The sequence below is a fragment of the Lepidothrix coronata genome, unplaced genomic scaffold (assembly GCF_001604755.1).
Source record: "Lepidothrix coronata isolate B3197 unplaced genomic scaffold, Lepidothrix_coronata-1.0 Scaffold27, whole genome shotgun sequence".
NCBI classification, from domain to species: domain Eukaryota; kingdom Metazoa; phylum Chordata; class Aves; order Passeriformes; family Pipridae; genus Lepidothrix; species Lepidothrix coronata.
Window position 1 is genome coordinate 1,222,390 of NW_016690207.1, and position 24,779 is coordinate 1,247,168.

Below are 24,779 nucleotides of genomic sequence, written 5' to 3' on the forward strand. Positions count from 1 at the left end.
CTCACACCGACACTGCCGGCACAGCTCAGCAGATTAATGTCACAGCCACACGGCACCAACGCCTAGTGACGGAAAAGAGATGGCAAAGGGCAGGAGGAGACTTCACACGGACATTAACGGAGGCTGGAGTACATTAATATTATCGACAGGCTGTCAGCGAGGCTAAAGAGGCTGTGCCAGCCCTAAGCAGGGGATGGAGGCACGACAGCGGCATGGGGATGTGCAACAGCGGCTGCACTGGCCATGGCTGGGGACTGGGTGGGAGGGGAGCCACACAGAAAAGGTGGCCTTGGGAGCTGGGGCTGCGAGGATGCAGGGCAGGGAGGCCAGAGGAGAGGGAGGAAGCTGCAAAGTGCCCTGACCCGTGAAGGAGGGGCCCCGGGAAGGCCCCTCGGCCACCCACATGCTCCCTGTCAGCTCCACGCAGGCCGGTGCCCTGATGCCTCGCCAGCCTGCCTGCGGGTGACAGGGGCTGGGAGAGGGGAAGGAGACACTGGGGCACGCTGGCACACTCAGGGGAGCACCTCCCCGCGCCCAGCGCCCTGTGGGCATGCAGGAGGACACGAGATCCCGGTCCTGCCCTGCTGCAGGGCATCACAGGCTCCGTCCCTGGCAGCCCTGGCTGCAGGCGACGGCTCAGCGCCGGCGGCAGAGCACGGCCTCGCAGTCCTACGGCTGCGCTGAAATACGGCGGTGGGAAGTCCCCTACTGCTCCCTGTGTAGCATTTTATCTTAATAACATTTTATCTTGGATGACAAGCCTGTATAATGTGGTTTAAAAGCCACGGCTACGCTGACACTGGAACGGGGGAAAGGAAAAAAGCTCTTTTCTCCCGTCTAATACATTTGCTGAGGTCACAACTTCCAAACCTCTCGCTGTATCTCGCTCGCCAAGCCGGGAGCTGCTTTGTAGAGCAGCTCAGAGAGAGCGGCAGGAGCTCAGCCCTGCTCCTCCCTCCTGCTCAGGGTTCTGGCTATAAAGGCTCCAGCTCTCGCTTTCCTTTGCAGTTTGGGCTGGGGGAGGTCTTTTCTTCTTCCCCTGCTCCGTGCAGGGAGTGCTGGAGGCTTTGAAGGGGGAACTGTGAGGCTTTGCTGCATCCCAAGGCTGGCGGGAGGCTGAGCCCCACCGAGTGACCTGCCCATCCCGCCTGCAGGGCGGTGCAGGAGCAGGTAAAGCCACCTGCACCCCTGGCATAACCCCTGCACAGCCCAGAAGTGAAGCCAGCTGCCCTATCCTGCACCACACCAACTGTCCCAGGGCCATCAGATGGATCTGCCAGCAGATGGATCAGCACTCCTGCAGAATCCAGCCCTGCCCCAGCCCTGTAGCACCCAAATTTCCCAGGGACTGTGTCCCCGGCGGTGCGAGCACCGCAGCGATGCCACACAGCACGTTATCATTAAGGAGACAGCTATTCTGGTCTAATTGCCAGTGGTTCACAGAAAACATGGCAGCCTCTGCCTGCTCGGAACAGAACCGTGTAATCACCCTAAAGACAAAGGATGCCCGAAAGAAAGAATAAAAATAGAGATTAAAATAGAGAGGGGACAGGGGCAGGCAGCCAGGTTGACTTGGGGAGGGAGGAGACACTGACCCAGCAATGAGGGTTAAGCTCTTCTTGTGAGAGCTAATTTAAGGTCAGGCAAATCCTGCTGACAGATTATTTTTCACCTAAAACGTTCAGATCGGTGGCTCGGCCACGGCAGCACAGCAGGACCTGGAGAGCAGCTGGAGGAGCTGCTGGAGGTCCCACGGCCCAGGCTGGAGAACAGGACAGCCCTGTCCCTGCCTGGGACCCGGGCGAGCACACAGACCCTGCCCAGCTCCCCGGCAGCAGCTGGAGCAGCCCAGCAGCCCTTGCCAAGGTCCAGGCCAATCCCACCCTGTGCAGCCACTCTGCTGGTGCCCCAGGAGGGGTGGGAGTCTCCCCCCACCCCAGCCTGTCACTCTGTCACCTCTGCTTTGCTGTGACAGACAGACAAGTCCCAGCTCACAGGACCATCAATTATTCACACGCACTATTTCTGAATATTGATGTTAAAAGCAGATTCCCGGCTTGCCCCTCACCTGCATTTCCAGTGGGATTTCCATGTCACAAGGACCCACATTCCTGTGGAGCCATCGGGGGAGAGGGAGGGAAACACTGAGGGACCTCCACTGCCACCAGTGGGTCTGCTGGCACCGGGTCTGGGGGCTGCAATTCAGGAGCAGGACAAGAAGCCCCCGAGGCTGGGGAGTTTCCCAACCTGTTCCTGAGGGATTCAGCCTGGAAGGCTCAGGGAATGAAAGGATGTTTCAGCCAGAGACAAATGGAGCTTGCTCTCCCCCTCGATTGTTCACAGGAAAATATTTGTAAACAAATGCTTCCTGCTTGTGTTTATACAACTTTAAGAGACTTCAAATGGAAGCCTGCTCCCCACACTCTATCATTACCCTTCATTATTGCAATTTTCCAGGCTTTAGGTGGCTGGAGAGGGAAATCAGAGGATAATACACCACTCTGAAAGCTGCAGGAAGTTAAACAGGGAGTGAAGCAAGCCCAAGCAAGCCCAGTGACACCAGGGGCACGCGATGGGCACTGGCCATGCAGACCCAGCACAGCTCCTGCATCCAGGAGACCCTTGTTTGCTCTGCAGAGAGGTGACACAGAGGACAGCAAGGAAGGGTAGAGCAGGTAAAGAGGAGTTTGGTAGTGCTGGATTATTTAGGAACCACAACAACCCTCCTGAGGGACCAAATGAGCCCTGATACACCACAAAGATAAATGATCGTGCCGGGATTCAGAGAAAGAACAATTCTGACCCTCCGTGCCAAGAAAAACCAGCAAAGTGCTGCAGCCACTTATGGAGAGAGGACGACTGGCCCAAAACACTAGGGAAGCTCAGGTACCTGCTGTGCCCCTCCAGGCTGGAGCACCTCACCCAAGCCCAGGTCCCAGACCATCCTTACTCAACAGACCCCTCCTCCCTTGCCTAAAGGTCCCCTGGTGATGGACTGAGTGTCCATCACACACAGACAGCTGAGATTTCACTTATCATCATCAGTCGGTGCTGGAACAAAGACCAGCCAACGGACACTCTTGTAACAGAGAAGGGCACCAAAAGGAAATCTCGTTTGTAGATCATTGCCTTGATATCTCAGCATTTTTTACTCCACAGCCCTCTTTCATACAGCCTTGTTTACTGCGCTGGTATCTCATCCCACAGATTCATCTCGGATCATTGTTAAGGTTCCTCCCCAGCTTGCAGAGATGCCTCTGCTTACCACAAAACTCTATGTTGAAATTTCAGATTAATTAAAAGCTGCAAATTGCAAAGCCAGATGCGATAACTCACATCTTCACCCTTGCAAAAAAAAAAAAAAAAAAAGGGAAGATGAGAGAGTGTGAAAGCTCTTGGTTCATAGCACGGCCTGTCCCCCAAAGATGTTCACTCCCTCCTCACTGCAACTCATGAGCTGAGCACCCACTGCCATTGAGGGCCCTGAGAGACATCTCTCACGTGGCAGAGTCACACACAAGCCCCAGGAGGGTTCCCACCTTTCCCAGTAACACCCCCAGTGATGATGGCACTGCTCGGTGCCTGCCTGCTCACACGGGCGCTCTGCGTCCAACACGCAGGGAGAGGCGATGCTGCAGAGGGCACCCTGCCAGAGGTGCCCTGTCCCCGGGCAGCAAGGGAGCCCCACAGCCACCCAAATCCACCGGACCAGGCTCTGCTCTCCCCCGAGCCGGGGCCAGGCTGGCGGGAGCGGGTCCCGCCGCAGCTGCGGCAGCGCAGAAAGGGGACAGACGGGATCCCCCCCGGGCCGGGGACGCTGCTCCTCGTGCCCAAGGACATTCACGCAGCCGTGACCACCATCTGCTCACTGGCAGCACGAGCCAGCTCGGCCTCCAGCGCAACGGCATCGCCTCGACGCAGGCACGGGGGTCACCCACTGCTCCCTGCCTCCCCAGCCCTGGTCCAAACACCACCTTCCTGGCACTCCACTTACACCTCTAAGAACAGCCCGTCGGGGGGAGAGGGGTTGTTCAGTACCTCCAGTTCCTCCCAGTTTCCAGCTCCCCTCCAGGAGCAGTGCCCAGTTTGACTGGTGCTCCCTCCCGCTGCCCTCATCCCATCACTCCGCAGGGCACCCGCAGGAGAGGGGCAGGCACCAACATCCCTCCACTCCTGAGCTCCCACTCACTGCAGAGCTCTTAATGCATTTCTTGGCCAAGGGTGAGGAGATTAAACACTCTGTAGAAGGCGAGCTGACACAAGCTGACAGACCTGAATCTTCTGCACATGCATAAGTGCCAGTCCTCATCACAAGGACGCTCATGTGCCAGCCTCATACCTATCACTTGGGCTGGGAGTCAATCTAAATAAAGCAAATTCACTTGTTCTGATGGGGAGAGGGAGTTGCTGGGCTGTCATAAGGTTGAACTCAGCTGGCATCATTCTAAAGTAGAAGGTGCTGCAGGAACAGAAAACACAGGGTTTCCAGCCTCCCAGGAGCAAGAGGAAGGGAGTTTTGCTTTGCTTGAAAGCAGCCATGCCAGGAGACAGCAGTCAGCCCCAGGCCCATGGCTGTGAGGAGCTGGGCTGTGGAGTCACAGAATCACAGAATCATTTAGGCTGGAAAAGACCTCCAAGATCATCAAGTCCAATCTTTGACTGATCCCCACCTTGTCTCCCAGCCCAGAGCACCGAGAGCCACATCTGGTCATTTCTTGAACACCTCCAGGCATAGAGACTCTGCCACCTCCCTGGGCAGCCCCTTCCAATTCCTGACCACCCCTTCCATGATGAAATTTTTCCTGATATCCAGCCTGAACCGCCCCTGATGCAGCTTGAGGCCATGTCCTCTCATCCTGTTCCAGGTTGCCTGGGAGAAGAGGCCAACCCTCACCTGGCTACAACCTCCTGTCAGACATAAGTGCCAGTCTCTTGCTCCAGGGATGGGAGAGACCCCAGAAACCCTGCAGGAACACAGATTTCTCCCTTGGTGGGGAGGACCACCTTGTGCTGCTGCCTGCTGGGGCCCAGCCTTGTCCATCCCACCCTATTCATGGGCCAGAGGTGAGACCAGAGCATGGCCTGGCACGTGGCTGACTCCTCCTGCCCACCTGAGCCAGTCCTGCCAGGACAACAAATTTCACCTTATTCCACTCCAATACAGAGCCCAGCCACCCCACAGAATCCAAGAATGGTTTGGGTTGGAAGGGACCTTAAAGACCATCTTGTTCCACCCCCTGCCATGGGCAGGGACACCTTCCACTAGACCAGGTTGCTCCAAGCCGTGTCCAACCTGTCCTTGAACACTTCCAGGGACAGAGCATCCTCAACTTCTATCCCTCTCCTTCCCTCCTACCTCCCAGTGCTTGGCTGCAAGGATTAAGACTCATTTCCAATGAAGTTTTCATTATTTTCTGCTCTTCTTCTTTATTCCCCAACTCATTTGCATTACAAAAAAATTAAACAAAAGCTGCTTTTTTGAATCTCCACTCATTACTCCCATTACATTTGTTAACATCATTATCTTCAGCTGAAGATGGCAACTATTATCAAATGTTGCAGAGCTGCTGCAGACCTCTTGCTATATTACTCCGGAAAATTGCTTTAATGCTTATGCTTTTAGCGGTTTGAAAAAAACCAGCTATAGCATTAGAAGTCATAAAGAAGATAAAAAAGTGCATCACTTGATAATATGTGCGTTTTTTCCCCTTTACACTGAAACATAAATACATAGTGGTAATGCAGGATGCAAAAGCTTTTCCTCCTGTACCTTGATCCACCACAGACCCTCCGATCTGACCCTCAGATTCACCTTCTCTCTTCCCCAACACTTTTCTTCAAGAAAAAGTGTTATAATGAAAGCTGGGATCAAAAGGAAAACATGCCAAAGATGACACAGTTCGTTTTTTCCAGATTATGGCAAAATAACTCTGAAAAAGGAGAGACAGCGCTAATGGCTCAGGGCAAGGGTGCTGAATCCCTGGATTTAGGGGGCAAGGAAAGCCCTGAGGGACTGAGCTGCCCAGGGAGCAGAGCAGGCTGAGGTGGCCCTGGCACAGAGAGGGTGGTGAGGAGGGGTCTGTCACCCTCTTCAGAAGACACAGGCACTGCTGCTGCTGCCATGGGAAGCAGAGGAGCAGCCCAGGGATCCCACTGGTGCTCCATGAAGGAAGATGCCTGGAGTGCCAGTAGCCTTTAGGCAGGAGGGAGCAGTGCTGGGACAGGAGAGGCTTTGCCTGATTTTAAACACACATTACAGAACCGAAATTCTCATTATAATTAAATGCAAACCCCTCTAAGTTCAGAGCTCTGGCTGCAACCGCAGGGACTCTCTGAATGTAAGATGGGGGTTTCTCTGGGCCCTGTTCAGAGCCAAAGAAATCTGACAGCAAAAGCCTGTCCCAACAGAGTCCCAACACAGCTCACAGGGGGAAACACTGGCATCACATTCAACATCCAGCAGCACCATCTCTCCTGACAGATCCAGGAGAGTCCTGTTGCCTTTGTGGGTGCACCTCTGCTCCCTGCTAACAGTTCAGTGGGACTAATGACAGGGATATGTCTCAGGGTCTCAGTGCCTCTTGCTTTCAACTGGAAAGCAACAGAGATGACCCTCAGAACACTGATAACATCTCTGCTCAGCTTGGCTCAGATAGCTGGAAGGGAGTCTTAACCAAGAAAAAAAGATTAAAAAAGAAGGAGCTAAATGCAAGCGTGCAGAAGCTGGAGAGGCAAGATTTGGCAGGGCAAAAAGGAATTGGGATTGGGGCTTCCGAATCCCCCTTCCAAGGAAATGATGTGTCTCCAGGGTCACCATGAAAACAAAATATACACAAGAAATTCTTCCCTGTGAGGGTGGGGAGGTCCTGGCACAGGTTGCCCAGAGAAGCTGTGGCTGCCCCAGCCCTGGAAGTGTCCAAGGCCAGGTTGGACAGAGCGTGGAGCAACCTGGGCTAGTGGGAGGTGTCCCTGCCCATGGCAGGAGGTGGAACAAGGTGATCTGAAAGGCCCCTTCAAACCCAAACCATCCTGTCATTCCATTCCAAAGGCTTCCAGACACAATTGCTGAGGAACAGAAGGGGCAGAGACCCTCATGGCAGAGGTGAAGGACAGGGGGAGGTGGAAGGGGAATAGCAAGAAGGTGGAAGCGAAGGATCCACTGCAAACCACAGGAACTGCTCACACATCACAGCGCAAAGAGACATCGAACACGGCCTGAGCGGGCACAGGGAGCAGGGCAGAGCCCAGGGGTAAGGGACAGAGGAACACAGGAGCAGGGCAGGGCTGTGCTGCCCCTCAGCCAGGCCATTCCTGCTCCGAGGATGTGGCAGCACAGCTCAGCAGCCGGGACTGTGCACAGACCCCGCTCCAGCACCGCCGGAGCTGATTTACGGAGCCGGCAGGAGAGGTCAGATCTCAATAGGCTTTCATCGATCAGCTAATTAAACTGAGGCAAAACAAACATAATGAACGTCAAAATTTACAACCCCTGCCACGGGTTCAGGTGCAGCCGGAGCCCAACCCACCCATTTCTCTCCTAACAAGCCTGGACAGGCTGGGCATGTGAGGGAGACCCAGGCACCTCTCCAGAGCAGGCAGGACGTGCAGGGACTGCACTCCCACCTGCAGCACCAATAATACTGCCAGTATTTGCTACAGTAGTAGGAAACTGCCAAGGTTGAGGCAGCACAGAGGTGCTAAAGGCTGCCAGAAAGGAGCCAAAAGCGTGTCTGCCCCCAGACACGGGGCCCAGCACGCTCGGAGGGCGGCACGTGAAGCGTGACACCAAAATGACCTGCTTTAACCACGCACGAGTGCCAAACTCACACGAGCCCGTGCTGTGAGTTCACGCTTGGTCACACAGCCCACGAGACCCACACAAAGAGATTTAAATTATCACTGTGTTTTCCATCAGGCTTTCGGTGTTGGTTTAAGCTGCCCAAACAAATAATTATGGCCTTATCTCCATCACGCAGCAGCATTAGCCACAATTCATCATTTTTAGCTTGTTTCAGACATTGTGTACATACGGATAAACAAAGAAGAAATTCAGCCATTCACATTTCCTAGGACCTGGCACTGCAAGATGCCAACACGGTGCAGACAGGCATTTGGTTAAATCTGCTCTCGACTACAACAAAAATATAATCTCCAAAGAACTCTTCTCTGCAGGAAAGAGAGACACGTGTGTGTTTTTAACAGCTTCTGCAAACGAGACAATCATATCTGCAGGGCTGAGGTGTGGAAACGATGCTCAGTGAGGGCACACATGGATGTGGTCCCTACCTGTGGGCTCTCTTCCCTTCCCCAGGATCTCCTTCAGGCAGGAGATCCCCCACCAGATGTTATGCAGCTGCAAACTAGAGCCGGTGCCCTCAGCACCCAGAGCACTGGAGGAGCCAAGTGGCTCTGCTGGATGTCAGGGAGGAATCCTGACACAGGCACTCCAAAACCTGGCCCACCACCAGGCTCACCCGGAGAGCCGGGACGGAGTTAACTATAACTCACACGCCATCCCTAGATAAGACACGACAGGTTATGCCAGAGCTCTGCCAAGAAAGATCAGGGAGATGATTATGAAGTTAATTCTTGACACCGTCGGGCGCGTGTTGTACATCTATTGTATGCAATAGCCACAGCTCTTGTTTAAACAACGGGACGTGCCAGGATGTTGGATTGATTATACAATAGCTGAGCACGGGGAGTAGCACCAAGTGCGTGGAAGTCGGCCAAGAGGCAGAGGGAGTTCACCTGTGGCAGCCAACAATCACCTCCCTGGAAGGAGCCACGTGTCTCACATCCCATCTGGGAGGGAAAACCAGGCTGGGCACCCACCAGCCACCCAGGTGATCACCAGCCCTCACCCAGGGGCTGCTTCCTAACTCCTGCTCCTTGTGAACGCTCATGCCTTTGCACAGCTTTACTACTGGGACGAGTATGAGCATGAAAACAAGATGTAGAAACATTAACGCTTCTCCTGCTCGGGAGGCGCCTGTGAAACCGCAGCGTTCAGTGAGGCTGCAGTGCCAGGCACCCTCACCACCGAGTCCTGGGCCAGCACTGCACATGGAACACACGAGCTGCAAGCCAAAGGGACACTAAATGACACCCGAGGAGCATCTCCAGTGGTGGCAGCAGCTTCCCCTGCCTGCAGCACGCGGTTCCTCCCCGATGCAAACCAGATCTGGTTTGCAGGGAAAAGCAGCTACAAGTGATCAGTCAGGGGCTGGAGCAGGGTCTGGTGACCACAGAGTGATGACCAGCACAGAGTTTTCATTTCAGCCACAATCAAAACTCCCCAGTAATGGGGTAGCACAGGCCCTGTCCTTCTCCTTGACCAACACACGGCAGGTCTCAGTGTCTGCACGGGCATTTCTTCCCCAGACCCACGAGAGCATTTACAGCCCTCCACAGTGCCCAACACTGAGCACCAGGTTAGCTTGGGCAAGAAAAACACTTCTGCACAAGGCCAGGCTGAGTCTGACTGTAAGGGGTACCCCTCACTGAGGATGTCCAGCACAGAGGGAAAAGCAGGCACGGGGAGGCTGGGGAGGGGTGACAGCACATGAACAGGAACCCAGCTGGTTGTGACATGCTCAGCCATGACAATTTATAGTTTTAAAGCTGCTTTCAGTGGAAAGACCCAGAACAGGCAACGGAGGCTCTGGAAAGGAATATTAAACACTGCAGAAATAAAAGGTATTGCTCAAGAGAAAACATAACAAGGCTGAAACCCAGCGTGGTGCAGCCTTCAGATGAAATGGAGATGAGCTGCGAATGAATTGCTCCCTCTTGGGGGAATTTCTGCCTTTCCAAGGAGGGAGGGCACACCCGCCCTTCCCCGAAGGGTGAGGGTGGGATGGAATCCAGGGGTGCTCTCCAGGGCTGGAGCAGCAGCATGCAGAACCTCTCTGTCTGACCATGCCATGGCACTCCCACCTGGGCCCTGCCATCATCTCCATCACCAGGAGAGCCAGCTGGGCACCCATCCCACCCTGGGGAGGGTCCCCATGCAAAAACCAGAGAACAGGAGCCCAGGCAGAGGCTGGAGCTCCTGGGGCACAGCGAAGGGAAGGTGTAGGTTGGATATTAGGAAAAGGTTCTTCCCCCAGAGGGTGGTTGGGCACTGACCAGGCTCCCCAGGGCAGTGCTCACGGCCCCAAGGCTGCCAGAGCTCCGGGAGGGTTTGGACAACGGTCTCAGGGACAGGGTGGGATTGTTGCGGTGTCTGTGCAGAGCCAGGGGTTGGACTGGATGATTCCTGTGAGTTCCTTCCACTCAGGATATTCTGTGATTCTATGACCCCCTGCCTCTCCCCCAGCCCTGCCCGGGGTCCTGCCGTACCCCCAGCCTTTCCACACGCCCTAGTTCTCAGTGCCATGTGGTTGTACGAGAATCTCAGTTTCCAGTTAAAAATAACACCAGTCTCTAGCCCTCAAAGGTGCAGAAAAACGTGACCTCTAAAAATCCTGAAACTGAAAGGCAAAGCAAATGAGTCCCAAATTTGTCTACGCTATAAACGTCAATTTCTTTTTGAAAGAAATGAATGTTTTTGATGAATGTTTTCTTGAATGCCTGCTTTTGGCAGTGCTGCCATCTGTGAAAAATCTCTGCCACGCTCGCTATTAAGATTTCATTTCCAAGAAGAGCTCATAGCTGCTTTAATAAATGGTTAAAAGATTGTCAGGAGTCCAAAGGGCCAGCAGCTTGTTTACCACAAGTGGCTTCTGTCACCAAGTAAAGCACCTTTGACTGATAAGCTTAGAGCCCGACAGACCACATGCAGCTTCCTCGCAGCCCTCTAACAAGCGACACTTTCAGAAGCACTTTAGCTATGTTGGGCACTTAGGAACCTAATCCCTATCGACTCTGAATGAGATTTATGGCCCTGAATGGCCAGCTTGCTTGTGAGAGGTCCCTGGGTCATGCTGAGCCTTGCAGAGGCTTCACCCAATGTCCCCCAGTCCTGTACTGGCATTTTAACACCATTCATCAACAAAAAGCACAAACCCCCACTGGGGTGAGCCCCCAGCCCAGACCTCAGTGTGGGCCCTGCAGCAGCACCCACAGCACCAGGCGCTGCCAAAATCCTTCAGGAGGGGCCGAGGACACATCCAACAGCCCCAGCCCGGGCTGTGCCCACCAGCCTGGCACTGGGGAGCCCCTGCAGGCAGTCCTGGGGTGGCACAGAGCAGCCTACCCCGCTCTAAGGCTGCACACCCCCCGTGCATCCCTGTCACAGCAGGGATGGCAAAGGGCAGCGATCCGAGGAGCCTTCCTTCGGCGTGTCAGCACCAAGGCTCCCCGGCTTAGCAAATGGAGTCCTGAAATGGCTGGTGTATTTGTAGATCCTCTGCGTGACTGAATCAAGAGGAACAATAAGATCTTTTTCCAGATTCGGCAAACATCAGTATAATAAAAAAAATTAATTATATGCTTGAACACATGCACCAGAGCAATGCCCTGTATTTTCTCCTAATTGTTCTCCAAGCCTTGCAGAGCCACATTTAAATAAAAATGAAGCAGTTATTTAAACCGCAATTAAAGATGGAGCAATTTATTTTTAAACTTGAACTATCGTCAGCAGAGCAGGAGAGGAGGAAGGGGGGCTGCCCTGGGACCCCCAATGCCACTGGAGCCACAGTGCCAGGTGCTCCATGAAGGATGGAGAAGGCACAGAGCACACACCCTTCCACCAGCCCCTCCGAGGAGTGCAGGCTGCATCCTGCTCCATCCCACAGCTCCATCCCACAGCTGGCACAGACCACAGCAACCTCCGAGCCCCCTGCCCCAACCCAGACCTTGGTGCCACTACAGGAAGGAAGAGGATTTGGGGTTTAAGCCCCTGGGAAGGTTTAGCCCTGGCTCCAGAGCTGGGATCAGCTCCTGCCCACCCAGTGGGCAGACTCAGAGCAGGCACTGCGGATGCTTTGGGAGGCATCTGCACCTCTGGGCTCGTTTGCTTCCAACCAGGTGCCCATCACCACAACCCCAGGTTCTCTCCCCAAATCCCAGCCAGGGGACTCAGCCCTGCCTGCCCCAGCAAGGTGACAGAGTCCCACACCCGGAGCAGGGAGCACCCTCGACAGAAAGAGGCTGCTGGGAGGGGGCTGGGGAGGGAGGAAGAGCAGCAACCACAACAAAAACCCACCCTCTCTTTTCATAAGACAGCAGAATTTATCAGCCTGCAGCCCTTCACATCTGTCTCCTCATACAAAATGAAAGAGGCTTTGAAAAACAGAGGAGATGAAATAAAGCCGTCTGTGTGAGGAAGCTGGCATCTCTGCCACTGTCACTGTCACCATGGCAGGAATAATGACCGGGATTGTTTCTGCATCTGTGGATGTGCGCGGGTGCACGGGGAGGAGGGGGAGGGAGACACACTCCACCCCCACCCCCCCTCCCTGTCCACAGGCACCCCAACCCTGCTCTGCCCACTCGGGATGGGCTGGACACGCACCCCCCACCCTCCCAATGGACACACCAGTGGCGGTGGCACGAAGACGTGATGACTTCAGCTCTGCTACACACAGCACCAGCTCCTCTCCCTCCACAGCCCAGCACAGGCCCCAGGGGCAGGTGGCTCAAGCTCACAAAAACATGTGGTTTGGGAAGAGGTTTGACCCGTACAGCTCTCACCTCACTTGGCTTTGGTGTAGCAATTACTGCTGGGTAGGCACTGCTCCCAGAGGAGACCCCGGGGCAGCAGGACAGGAGCCAGCAATGTCTTCACTCCATTAGGTGACACTTAAATAGAGGTATAAATGGAGAAAGATTGGGGCTGGGTGGAGAACCTGAACACGCCAGCAGGCCCATTTCTCAGAGCTGGCTTTGGCATTTTCTTGTGTTGATTCTTGTGACTGATGATCCTCATAGGTCCCTTCCAACTCAGGACACTCTATGATTCTAGCCTATTCTGTGATTTTTTTTTTTAAGGGATTTTGGTGCATTCCAAGCCCATCCTGCAGAGTGCTCCAGGCAGAGGGGTGGCTCCCAAGGACCCCTCAGGCAAGGTGGCCCATGGCTGAGCATGGGTTGCACCCCTGTGCAAAGCCCCCCGAGCTCCAGCCCCGTGCCCAGCATCCACACCACCCTGCCCAGCACACGGAGTGGTGATCACAGCCTCAGCTCGAGCTAACCCACACCCCAGAGGGGAGCTCTCTGCTGGCAGGAAGGCCTTTAAAATGCACAAGAGCATTAGAATTTAGCAAGTACCTTCTGAACAGGGAGACAAGACCACTGCCCTTGTAATTCAGCGAGGACCTGGATCCTCCAGGCTCAGCCCTGCGGGCAGGCAGGAACAGTGGTGGGTTCAGCAAGGTGCAGAAGGCACATGTAGCACCAGGTTTCATTATACAGCTCAGCTCCATGGGAGCTGTGCCCCGTAACCTCCTCTGAGGGTTGTGCTCAGCAGAGAATCCTCTCACAAGGACACACAGAGCACAGCCCAAGGGTCTCCCAGCTCCTCCAGGGAAGCCCAGGCACCTTGTAAGGTCAAGAGCACATCACCACAGGAGGTTAATCAGCCTCTGGCTGCACCTCCAACCCCCTCCTGCCCACGTCACTCCCCTTCCCCCCATGTCACCACTGGGGTGCTCCAGGGGACTTCCCTCTTTTTCCCAGCTCCTCTGCCATTTCCTGCAAAATCTCCATGTGCAATTCAGAGTGTGATTGGAATGGAGTATCCTGCTACACAGAGTCACCCTGGGACCCTGGAGAGCCCAGACACGCATCCTTCTGGCTGTCACCAGCAGACCCTTCCTCCTTGCATCCCCTCTGACTGATTCATTCCTCCTCCTGCTCTCTGCACTCCAGGAAGAGATTTAGAGCCCACCTGCCTCCCATGGGATCTCCAAACCCTCAGCCACCCATCCCACTCTCTACCTGCCATTCATCCTTTCCCTACAGCACAGCTGCTCCTCAGGGTGGCCCAAGATTCCCACTTACAGGTGCACCAAGGAACAGGGACGCCAAGTGTGAGATAACAGCCCCTTTCCTTCTCCAAACCCCTCTGCAACCAGCAAGGCCCTGGCACAAGTTGCCCAGAGCAGCTGTGGCTGCTCCATCCCTGGAAGTGTCCAAGGCCAGGTTGGACGGGGCTTGGAGCAACCTGGGATAGTGGAAGGTGTCCCTGCCCATGGCAGGGGCGTGGAACTGGATGAGCTTTAAGGTCCCTCCCAAACCATTCTATGATCCCTTGCTCTGCCCTCCGCCACAGCTTCCCTTTCCTACAGAAGCTGCCACAGCGCAGCAAAAGCCGTCAACAAAAGCTTTGGTTCAGGACGGCCCGAGCTCAGAGTCAGCAAATCTCCATTTGAGCCCTGCCACGGGGGTGACGGGGCTGGGGCCCTGCAGAGCCCAGGCACCAGGAGCACGAGGTGCCACGGGGAGCAGGGTGGCCACCCTGGCTGCTCCCAGAATCCTATTTACTTGTTGTGGTCCCTCCGTGTGCTCTGTGTGTGTGTGTGTGTGTGTGAGATTGTCTCCAACGTGACTCTGCATTATCAGGGCTATAATGAGTCCTTGTTAAAGTGGATTTGATGGAATAATTATATTCCAAAAAAACCTGCGGGAAAGCGCTCTCCCCTCTTAAAGGGCAGGATCATCAAACGTTCTCGCCACATTATTTGCAGTCACACCTTCTGCTGCATCTGCTCCTTTTAAAATCTCTAACTCCAATCTGATCTGAATATATAAATCTGAATTATCACAGCAAAAGGAGATGTGCTCACACCTTTTTTTATCTGTTGCCATGGCGATTAGATAAAATTCACGCCAAGTCTCTGGGGAAGGATGAAATGATTTCAGACAGAATCTCACCCCACTTGGTGAGAATAACGCCTGGAGCTACTTCCCTCTGTAACAGGTCTGGGCACATGTCGAAGCCAGAGAGGGTGGCAAGGAGTGGGGGAGAAGGCAGGACACCTTTAGAGATCTCGAGGCCGACAGGGGAAAAGGTTTTGCAGCACCCCCAGACAGGGTAGGACAGGACAACGCTCGCTCCCATCACATCAGGCGGCTCCAGGCTGCGAGTCAGCCCGGCCCAGGCAGAGTGACAAAATCCAGTTGAAAAGGCCAACTCCTGGCCAGCCTGCTGCCCAATGGTCACAGCACCCTCCTCGGAGCTGCCTGTGTGGATTGCTCCCTGCACACGCCGGGAGGGAGCAGGGCAGGCAGCAGCAGCCCAGGCTCCCTCCTCTCCATGGAAAGCAGCAGGTCAGAGCCACCAGCCCCGTGCTCAGCCACAGGGGACAGCAGGGACAGGGCAGCAGGGTGGCCTCGTGCCCAGCACGCTCAGACCCGCAGCCTCCTGCTTTAAACCAGCTGGGTTATTGTTATTATTCAGGCCAAACCAAACCAAAACACCAGCAGCTGGACATGACCCCCAGTAACTTCTCTGTGTCTCCAAACCTCTCCACGATGACAAACACAGAAACAAGGGCAGCCTTTCCCCTCACTGTGTTTGTTCTGTCCTAGCTTCCAGCTTTTCTCCAGGAACAGGAGACTTGTGTCCTGCAGAATAAGCCTATTGACTGGGGGACAATGCTGAATTATCCAGGTCCTGCCTCTTCTGCCCCTTGGATCATCCCTCCGTGCCCTGTGGCATGCAATGCCCGGCTGGGAGGGAATGCTGTGCCCACAAATCCATCCTCACCCCTCATCCCGGGACTCACCACGTCCTGGGATGGATTGCAGTGGGATTTGTGTGAGTTTCCATTTCTGCCATTTCAGAAAAAAAAACTGTGCCAGTGGCGAGGTGCAGCAGAGGAGAGAGAACATTTTGGGGGGCATTGGCCACACGGAACCACAAGGTAGCTGCTGTACTTTCATTGCCCACATCACTAAACAGCTGCTGAGATGAGTTAAAGAACCCCATAACCAGCCTTGGGGACACCAGAGGACGGGGCAGAAAGGGCTGTGCAGGTCAAATGGAGCTCATATCTGAAGCACCACAACAGATCAGCTCAGGTATTTTGGAAACTCCTGAAAGGCTCAACCCATAACATGCACAAAAACACGTCTAAAACTTCACAGAACTCCTTTTTTTTTTTTTTTTTTTCAGCTCCATCCTTCTGGCAAGCTTTACGTTTTGCTTTCCAGAGAAAAGGCTTTGTGGATAACCAATGACTAAGTACATCCTCATCTCAGCAGCCCTTGGAGGATTTGTATTAGGCTGGTGACAAAGGCAGCCCCCTCAGAAACGGCGGTACCTTGAGAAGTGCTGTATTTAGATTTTTCCAACACAACCTGTCAAGTTACACGACACCAAAGCAGCAAATAGCAGCTCAGCTCTGGGTTTGCCAGGCCAGTAGTGCTCACTGCCTCCAAATCCTGCTGCCCTTGCCAGTCCTGGTGCCAGCAGGCTGGGCAGGGCGGGTGCCAAGCGCTGTCAGCTTTCCCTCGAGCTGACACGACACTGTCACACCTGAGAGCACCACAATTTGCTCTCCAGGGACACCACAGAGAGCCACCCAACAACGCTGGAAGTGCACAGGCACGTGTGTGCTCACAGGGTTGCAAAAGCCAAGCAGTGCTCAAATGAAAGCCTTGCAACAACCCAGCAGGGCCTGAAATTGCCCAAAAATCCACTTTCTAGTGTCTCAGGTAGCTGCCCATATTGTTTTCGTGAGCTGCAGCTGGACACACACCCCAGGAGTGCCCACACATGTGGGACCCACACACAGTAATAACAAAATAATAAAATAAAAGCTGTTTGCAACGTTGAGTTCTTAAACTGGTTTGTAGCAGGACTTCCTCGTGGAAAAGGGCGAGGGGTGTGTAAAACACTGCCGTGCTCCCATCCTTCCCCTCAAACACACATCAAGATTCATCAGTAGCAGCCGAGTTTGAAATCCCAGCCTGGGTGTGAGGTGTGATTCTCCCCCCAGCCCTCTCCAGAGAGCACTGCTGCTGCCCTGCCACGCACACCCTCCTACACGGAGCCCCAGAGTCTGCAGCAAGGCTGGGAACGCCAGGCAAGATTGATTCTGATGTGAGCACCAGCAAAGCAAATGGCTTTTTGAGAACCCTGTAATTTCCCTGCAACCCCTGACTTCACTAAACACACAGCTTCCGACGGCAGCACGGTCAGGTGGGCACTAAACAAAAATGAGCTGCACTAATGATGATTTATGTGCCGGATAACCTGCCATAAAGAATTTATCTTTGATTCTGGGGTATGTTACCCTGGTGCCAAGTTAACCAAATAACACAACTCGCCACGCGAGCCCGGGGAGGCAGGCGGCTCTTCAGCAGGGCTCTCACCAGCAAGGCACCACCCTGTACTCACCAAACCCACCCCAAACCCCCACCAAGAAAGCAGCAGGGCTTGGGTGAAGAGACACGAGGGGTTGGGAGCCCTGTAATCCCAATTAAGCAGAAAAAGAATCATCAATCACAGAATCACACGATGGTTCGGGTTGGAAGGGACCTTCAAGCTCATTTCATTCCACCCCCCTGCCATGGGCAGGGACACCTCCCACTATCCTAGGTTGCTCCAGCCTGGTCTTGGAGCCATCCCCCTCCACTTCCAGGGCTGGGGCAGCCACAGCTTCTCTGGGCAACCTGTGCCAGTGCCCTGTCACCCTCACAGAGGAGAATTTCTTCCTAGAACCCGAGAAAGCTCACAAAAGGGTCACCCCAGCCACGTACAGAGGCAGAGGCTTGAGCTCACGAGAGCAGCAGCCCCAGGGGAAATGTTCACTGCCCCTATTTCTGAGCTACAAATACTTTAGTTTGGTTGGGGAAAAGTTATTTACTGTGAAAACAGTCACTTAAAAGAAGTTTTGTGCCACAGAGAAGGCTGGATGGAGATTTCCCCTGCTCTGTGCATCAGGACTGTTCCTCCCCTGCTGCATCTCGGCTTGCTGGGAAGATGCCCAGCCTTCCACAGGGAGCACTAGAGCAAAGTTTCAGGGAAAGCAGAGAGTTTGGCACACCGCAGTCAGGAGAGAACACCACGTTACACAGCCAGCTGTGAGCACAGCTCGAGTGCACTGCTGACAGTCCTTCCACACACCTTTCCTCCTGCAGCAGAGTCTCACTGTGCTGAAGGCACTGCTGCGACCGGGGGGGCCCTGGGGCCTCAGCACCACATCCCAGCTCTCCTCACCTCCACTCCATTCCCTCCAAACAGCAGGGATCCCTCCTCCTCCCCACTTAGAACCAGGACAGAAGCAGAAGATCAGCAGAGGTCAGGAAAAGAGTGTATTTTTGGTAACAGCAAATCCAGTTTTAGCTCTAACACACCAGCAACAAAAAAATAAGCTTCAGGCAGATACTATATTTGTAATCTAACGGCACAACATGTTTGCTTGTGTTGACTCTGCACTGTAACACAATTTATATGTTCTGTCTTTAGGGTAATTATTGCTTTAGAATGTTAAAATCGTTCCACCCTAATTAAATCATCATATTAAAAAATCCACTGCCACAGCAAAGTTGGGAACAAGTCTGGTTAAGATCACACAAGTGCACGGGTGCTCGGTTGGCAAAATCACAGCCAAGCCCACTGGCCACACGGGCACTGCTCGGCTCCATCCTGCAGAATCCTGAACCACCAACTTCCCAGGAGGTGCTGCCAGAGCCAGCCTGCACTGAGGAAACAACACCTTGGGTTGTCCTCGAGGGGCCTCGTTTGCCACTCATCAAACAGCACAAGCCTGTGGTGGGCAGAGCATCACCCACATCACCCACCAGCATCACCCGAGCGCCCCTCACCCCGGAGATGGACACCACAAACTCCTCAGCCCCATCCACCACGCCAAAATCCACTTCATGTTCCCTCATCCACAGCTGTTTCCTGCACAGAAAGGCTGGCAAGACCAGTCTGTCCCCCTGCCAAAGGTCGGGAGCACCACTTCCCTCCACCTGCCTCTGAGCACACGTGGGCCGTGCTGAGTCAGCACATTGGCTGTACTCAGGAGGCACAGCCCACCAGCAAGAGCCACCACAGACCTCAGGAGAACCTGTCACCCCCCTCCAGGTGAAGTACTTTGCTCCTTAAGCTCCTTAAGGAAGAAGCATCCGTGCCAGAGGGATTAGAGCAATGGCCCCCCTGCTCGGTCAGTGGTGCCTCAGCCCCGCTCCCGGCGGCATCTGCTCCCCCCCGGCGGCACCGAGACCCGGAGGAGCATCGGGACTTGCTGACCTGTGAGCAAATATCAAGCACAGAGCACTCACTTTGGGCCAAATCCTTTAATTGTCTCTGGATGCCCCGGGGACAGCAGTATTGATTGCTTTACTACGGGCTCACACAGGCTGTGCCGGGCAGCCAGCGCTGCCATCAATAGCGGCTCCGCCGAGGAGCCAAGAGGTCACCCCGGTACACGGGGATGTGGGACAGCCCCACGCTGTGCCAGCACCTGCCCACAGCCCACTCAACACCTGTGCCAGGTCAGGCAGGAGCGCCTGCCAAAAAGTCAAAGGAATTACCCAGAGGCCAAACACCCGGAACTGCAAAGTCCCTGCGTAAGACGGGCGATGCTGTCCCTCCCACAGCCCCTTTCCCATGGATGGAGGTCGGTACCGAGCAGGACATGTCCTGGACTACAAGGCAGGAACATGGGACAGGGAGGTCAAGCAGCTTCCAGCATGGGAAGAGGCACAAAATGCCATTTTTACCAAGTTTCTTTCCCTCTGACTGAATCAGTTGTGAAAAGTCACAAGAGAAGCTGAAATATTGACATGTGCATCATCCTGACAACACGAACACCAGCCCTGGCTGCAGGAGCCGGGACACGGACAGCAAGGCAGGTGCTTTCCCTGTTATCCAAGCCCTGGTGCCAGGTACCCAAAGCGCCAGGCAGAGACCAGGACAGGGCACATGTGCTGCCACACCGACACTGAGCCACACTTACACCCGACCACGGCACCTGGGAGACCCCAGACATGACACATCTGCTCACACCAGCAGTGTTGCCCAGTCTGGAGCTGCAAGATCACCAACAGAAGCCTCTGCTCGGGCAGCACAGGCACAGACAAAGAGCCAAAACCAGACCCTCCACAACAGCGACTGTCACACACGGCAAAGCAGGTCAGATTTCCAAGAGAACAGGTGCTCCTCTCTTACCTGGGATGATAGAAACGGTGTCTTTCTCCCAGGATATAACACTAACGTATTCCTGCACTGAAGAGGGGATGAGGCACTTGAAAACAGCCACGTTTCCACGCATCGACCTTTGGTCCTCCACCCGAACGGTGTACGGTTCCCTGAAAACTGTGGAGAAAAGCAGATGGTTGGTAGCATGACAGTGCTGGAGGAAAACACACTTCCTTTTGCTTTAATCCCACGTTTCCCAAACAAACCAACCCACCCAGCTACACACTGCTTCCATCCCAAACACCTTCCCGGGAAGGGAGCGGCCCTCTGTCAGGGAATGCAGTGCTGTGCTCAGCATGCAGGGGGGCTCCTGGCCCGGGTCCTGCTGCTGGGACCCTGCCACGGGCCCCAGCACCACCTGAACTTGCCAGATTCAGTGTGGGGACCAAGGGCATTTTGTAGCTCTAACATTCCTTTCACCTCTGGATGCCGAAAATGCGGCTGTGAGGCACCTGGGAGAGACACAGAGCCTGGCACCCTCCAAAATCCACCAGGGGAATATTGAGGGCAGCAGATGACAATTTTTCAAGCTGTGCCACATGTCCCCACCACGTGCCCTACTCCTCAGGGAGAGGCACATCCCTTCAAGAGCTCCATGCTGTTCCCTGGAACAGCAACAAGGAACTCCCCAGTGCCACAGCATTCCAGGAGCACTCACTGGGTGACATGGAGCCACCTCAGCCTCTTCAGCAAGACACAAAGATGTCACCAGCCTCAATAACACAGGCACACACCATAAACTCCTGAAGTTTAAGTATAAAATGCAGTTGAGGGCAGGTGCCTCCCTACTGGCACAATAATTGTGCCCTGTAAGACATGGGTACGACTGTTATCACGAGAAATATATGTTCACTTCATCATCTAACAACACTCCCTGGCCAGAACAGAAGCAGCCCAACAAAACTCCTCAGCAGCCCCCAAAGGAAGGTGTTTTCCCTCAGTGGGAAGCCCCTGCTGGCATCACATCCCACACCTCACACAGACAAGGCAGCAGCGAGAGGGTGACAGTATTTCCACCTTGATTTCCCAGGCTTTCGGGGCACCCTGCCCAGAGATGAGGGTCTGTGCCATGAGGGCACAGGGAGAAGCCGGCACAGAAAGGGACTGCAGAGCCAAAGCAGATTAACCAGCAAAAGCTTCCTTAATCACCTGGAGCAGAGGTTTATTCACAGGCTTTAAAGGCCAGCAGGGACCATGAGGAGCATCCTGCATGCTCCCCGTCACCACAACAACCCCAGCTCGGGGCAGACCCTGGGCATGGCCCCCTCACACTTGCCTCTGCATCCCTGACCTGTGCCAGCCCCCACAGACAGGGCTCTGACCTTTTCCTGCCACCAGGAATAACCCACATGAGGGTAACACCTGTCCACAACCAGCATGCTGAAAACTTTCCCCTGGCTGCAGAGATTTGCTCCACGTGCTCAACGACAGCTTTCCCAAGGCTTCCAGAGATTTTCCCCCTCATATTTTCAATTTCAACTGCATTTTATTGAACTGCTGGCTTTCTACACCTGTAATTGGCTTTATGTGCTGAACTGCCATTACAAAGCACTGGAGAGTGACAGGGATGTGGGATGGCCAGGAGGGAGCAGGAGCAGGGGAATGTTTCACAGCCATTTCTGATGCCATAAAGCCAGAGCAGCTCAAGCCAGCTGGAGCCTTCCTGATGGCCCTCAGAGCCCCCACTGCACATCCATGTCTCCTGCTAATGGAGAGGGAGGCTGAGCTCCTGCTGACAGCATGGGTGCACTCAGCCCTGGATTAAGAGGTAGGAGAGCCAGGAGTCCCCCTCTGTGATCCCATGGCAGCCCTCAGCACGTGGGACCTCAGCAGAGCAACCTGGCAGTGCCTGGCACAAGGAGGGTTTGCTACACCCCAACTGCTCCATCCCTCCTCCACCGAGCTGTGGTTTATAGGTAACCTGATGGTGCTGGTAAATAATTCACTCTGCAGAAGGGGGTTAATACCAATTTACTCTGCAGTACAAGGTATTAAAATAAAAAACCCTGTAGTCACTTCTGTCACGTTCCCTCTGCTAGCCCCACTTTTAATAGGTTACATAATGAAGCCATTCCTGGACTATTAGCCCTCCTCAGCCTGGTCAATAATTTACTCTAATGGCTTTTGGAATCAGCTCTTTGCCATATTCCTCCTTTTTTTCCTTTCTTAATAAGTCTTGGCAAGCTGGGGCTGGATGCTGCAGTGGGAACAGGGCTGTGGGACACTGAGGGGGTCTTCCAGCATGGACAGATGTGGTCCAGCTCCTCCCACAGCTGTGAAAAGCCTCTGTAAGTGGTTGGGTGAGATAGCTCACAGGGAAAGGACCTCTCCTGCCACCAGGCTGCAGCCACACCACGTTCTCCAGGCACTCATTGGAGACCCCCAAGCTGCACATCCCACCCAGCACCCTCCGTGCAGCATCAATCGCTCCCATTGCAACAGCCCAACACAGCAGCCCTGGTCCTGCTCTTGATGGGTGAGCTGGCCCATCAACCCATGACAGCAGGCCATGGAGAAGACCAGAGGAAAACCAGCCCCTCACCCAAACCCCAGCGCCCGCGGGGAGCCCCCACCTGCTTTAACACGGATGTTTGGGCTCCTGATTTTGCCAGCCGAGTTCTCCGCGGTGCAGAAGTAGTCGTTGTCGTGGATAAAGCTATTGAAGGCTGATGGCGAGAAGGGGTAGAGCTGCAAAGTCCCATTGGCATGGACATGCCTGATGTGGGGCACATCGTAGATGTCGTCGCCTGTGGCCAGGTACCACCGAAGGACGGCGCTGGGTGACCCCGCGGCCGGGCAGGGGATCACCACCCCCACTGTGCTGGAGAAGGTGACCTGCTGCAGGGAGTCGTTCACAAAGTAGAGGCTGGTTCCAACATCTTCAGCGTGTGCTGTGGAGAAAGCAGAGGCCGCAGGGGCGGGGGGTCACTGCGGGGATCACCAATCCTGCTGGCACAGAGACCCCACGCGCGGCAGAGCAGGGCAGCGCAGCAGGGCACGGCTGGAAGCACAAAGGCCACCTTCACAGGCCAGCGCTCCTGCTGCCAGCACGGATCAGGGATCACGGGCACCTCAGCAGGACAACCAGGGGCTGTGCAAGCGAGGACAGGTACCCAGGGCATCCCCCCAGGGCTTCCCCCGGCGCCCGGCGGGCTCTGAGCGCATGGTCAGACTGTCTGAGCACCCACAGCCCCAAGGATGCCCCTGTGCAACAACAACACGCCAAGCACAAGAACCAACATCGTTTCTCCTGCAAACCCCAACACTCCCAGCCTGGAGCACCCCTGTGCCACATCAGACCCCCAGCTCAGCCCATCAGCAGTGCCCACACATCCACTGCACACCATCCCCATGCAGGGCAGAGATCTCTCCTGCTGCCCTACCACCGCTTCCAAACCAGGAGAGGGGCAGGAAAACTGGGATCAGAGCTGTTCCCCTCTCCCAGAGCCAGAGGGAAGGAAATCCAGTCCCTCCCTGCCCTCAGCCTGAGCTTCTCCCAGGCATCCCTGCACCATCCAAAGGAGGACTGAGGTGGGTTCAGTGGCACAGTCCAGGCAGAGCTTACAGCCACCTGAATGCCTGGGAGCAGCTCTCCAGGGCACCACGAGCACTGGAGAACAGTGCTTCCCTCCTTGGAAAGCAGGGAAGGGACCTCTGCACCCAACTCCTCCGGTCCCTCCTTCCCTCTCTCCAGGACCACGAGCTCCCCCTTCTCAACCAGAGCCAGCAAAATTGGCTATAAATAAGGATGAGGAGGCCCCCAGTCACTCAGATCCGCTTTCTTTTTTTAGCCGCACTCTTTCCAAGTGGGCGGAAGGACAGGGATGTGGAAGGGCCCTCGGCGGGTGTATTAATAGCTGCGGCTGAGCGCGCGCTCGCGGGGCCGCAGAGCCAATAAGCAGATCACTACCGTGCCGCCGGTTCACAACGAGTCACGGGGGACCCTCCCTGACCTCGATTCCTTAACTTGGGGAGGAGGGGACGGGAGCAGGGGGGAGAAGGAAAAGCCTCCTCCACACGGAGAGCCTCGCCTCAGCTCCGAAGGCGACCGCTCGCCCGAGGAACGGCTGGTTGAGTGGCCACGGCCACTCCATCTCCACACCAAGCCTCCTCCGGTGTCCCCTGCCTCGGTGCCATGCCACCAGCCTGCTCCTCACCATCCTCATCCAGGTCAGGATGGGACACCCCCAAAACACCTCACTCCTTCCCAGAGCAGAGTCCTCTCCATCCTTCTTCCAGCTGGATGTACAACCTCGTGCCTCCTTCAGCACCCACAAAACCAGAGGCACCTTGTTCTAGCTCTCCATGTGCGCTGCAAAGAATCATCCCCTACACTGCCAAGGTTTCCCCCTGAGCCTCCTCAGAGCCCTCCTGTCCCACGGCAGGGCACTGCCCAGCAGAGCCACCACAGATGGGATTAGCGAGGTCCAGCGCTGCCACCACATGAGACAAAGGATTTGTAGGTCACCAAATCATCTCCGTGTCTCCACACACACCAGTTCCCTGTGTCCACGCACAGGTAGAAGGAGACAAAGCCATTTATTTTTCCCTCCCTTGCTGACAAGTGCCAGAGACCAATGGACGGAGGAGCAAAGCTCCAGCCCAGCCTTTGCAGAGCCACGGGGCCACCGCTCGGCCCTGCAGATGTCATTTTGTGACATCTCCAGGCTGGTTTGTC

At 54.9% G+C, this 24,779-nt stretch overlaps 1 protein-coding gene across 2 annotated transcripts in view; it reads right to left on the minus strand.

Moving 5' to 3' along the window:
• The window catches only part of DSCAML1 (DS cell adhesion molecule like 1), a 101,000-nt gene that overhangs the window by 69,609 nt on the left and 6,612 nt on the right, over nt 1-24,779 (minus strand). For both annotated transcript variants that reach the window (XM_017809459.1, XM_017809458.1), the window contains exons 2-3: nt 22,675-22,992; nt 20,072-20,218 (exon numbers count right to left, since the gene is read on the minus strand). In XM_017809459.1, coding sequence (XP_017664948.1) covers nt 20,072-20,218; nt 22,675-22,992 — 465 coding nt within the window. The remainder of the gene's footprint in view (nt 1-20,071; nt 20,219-22,674; nt 22,993-24,779) is intronic.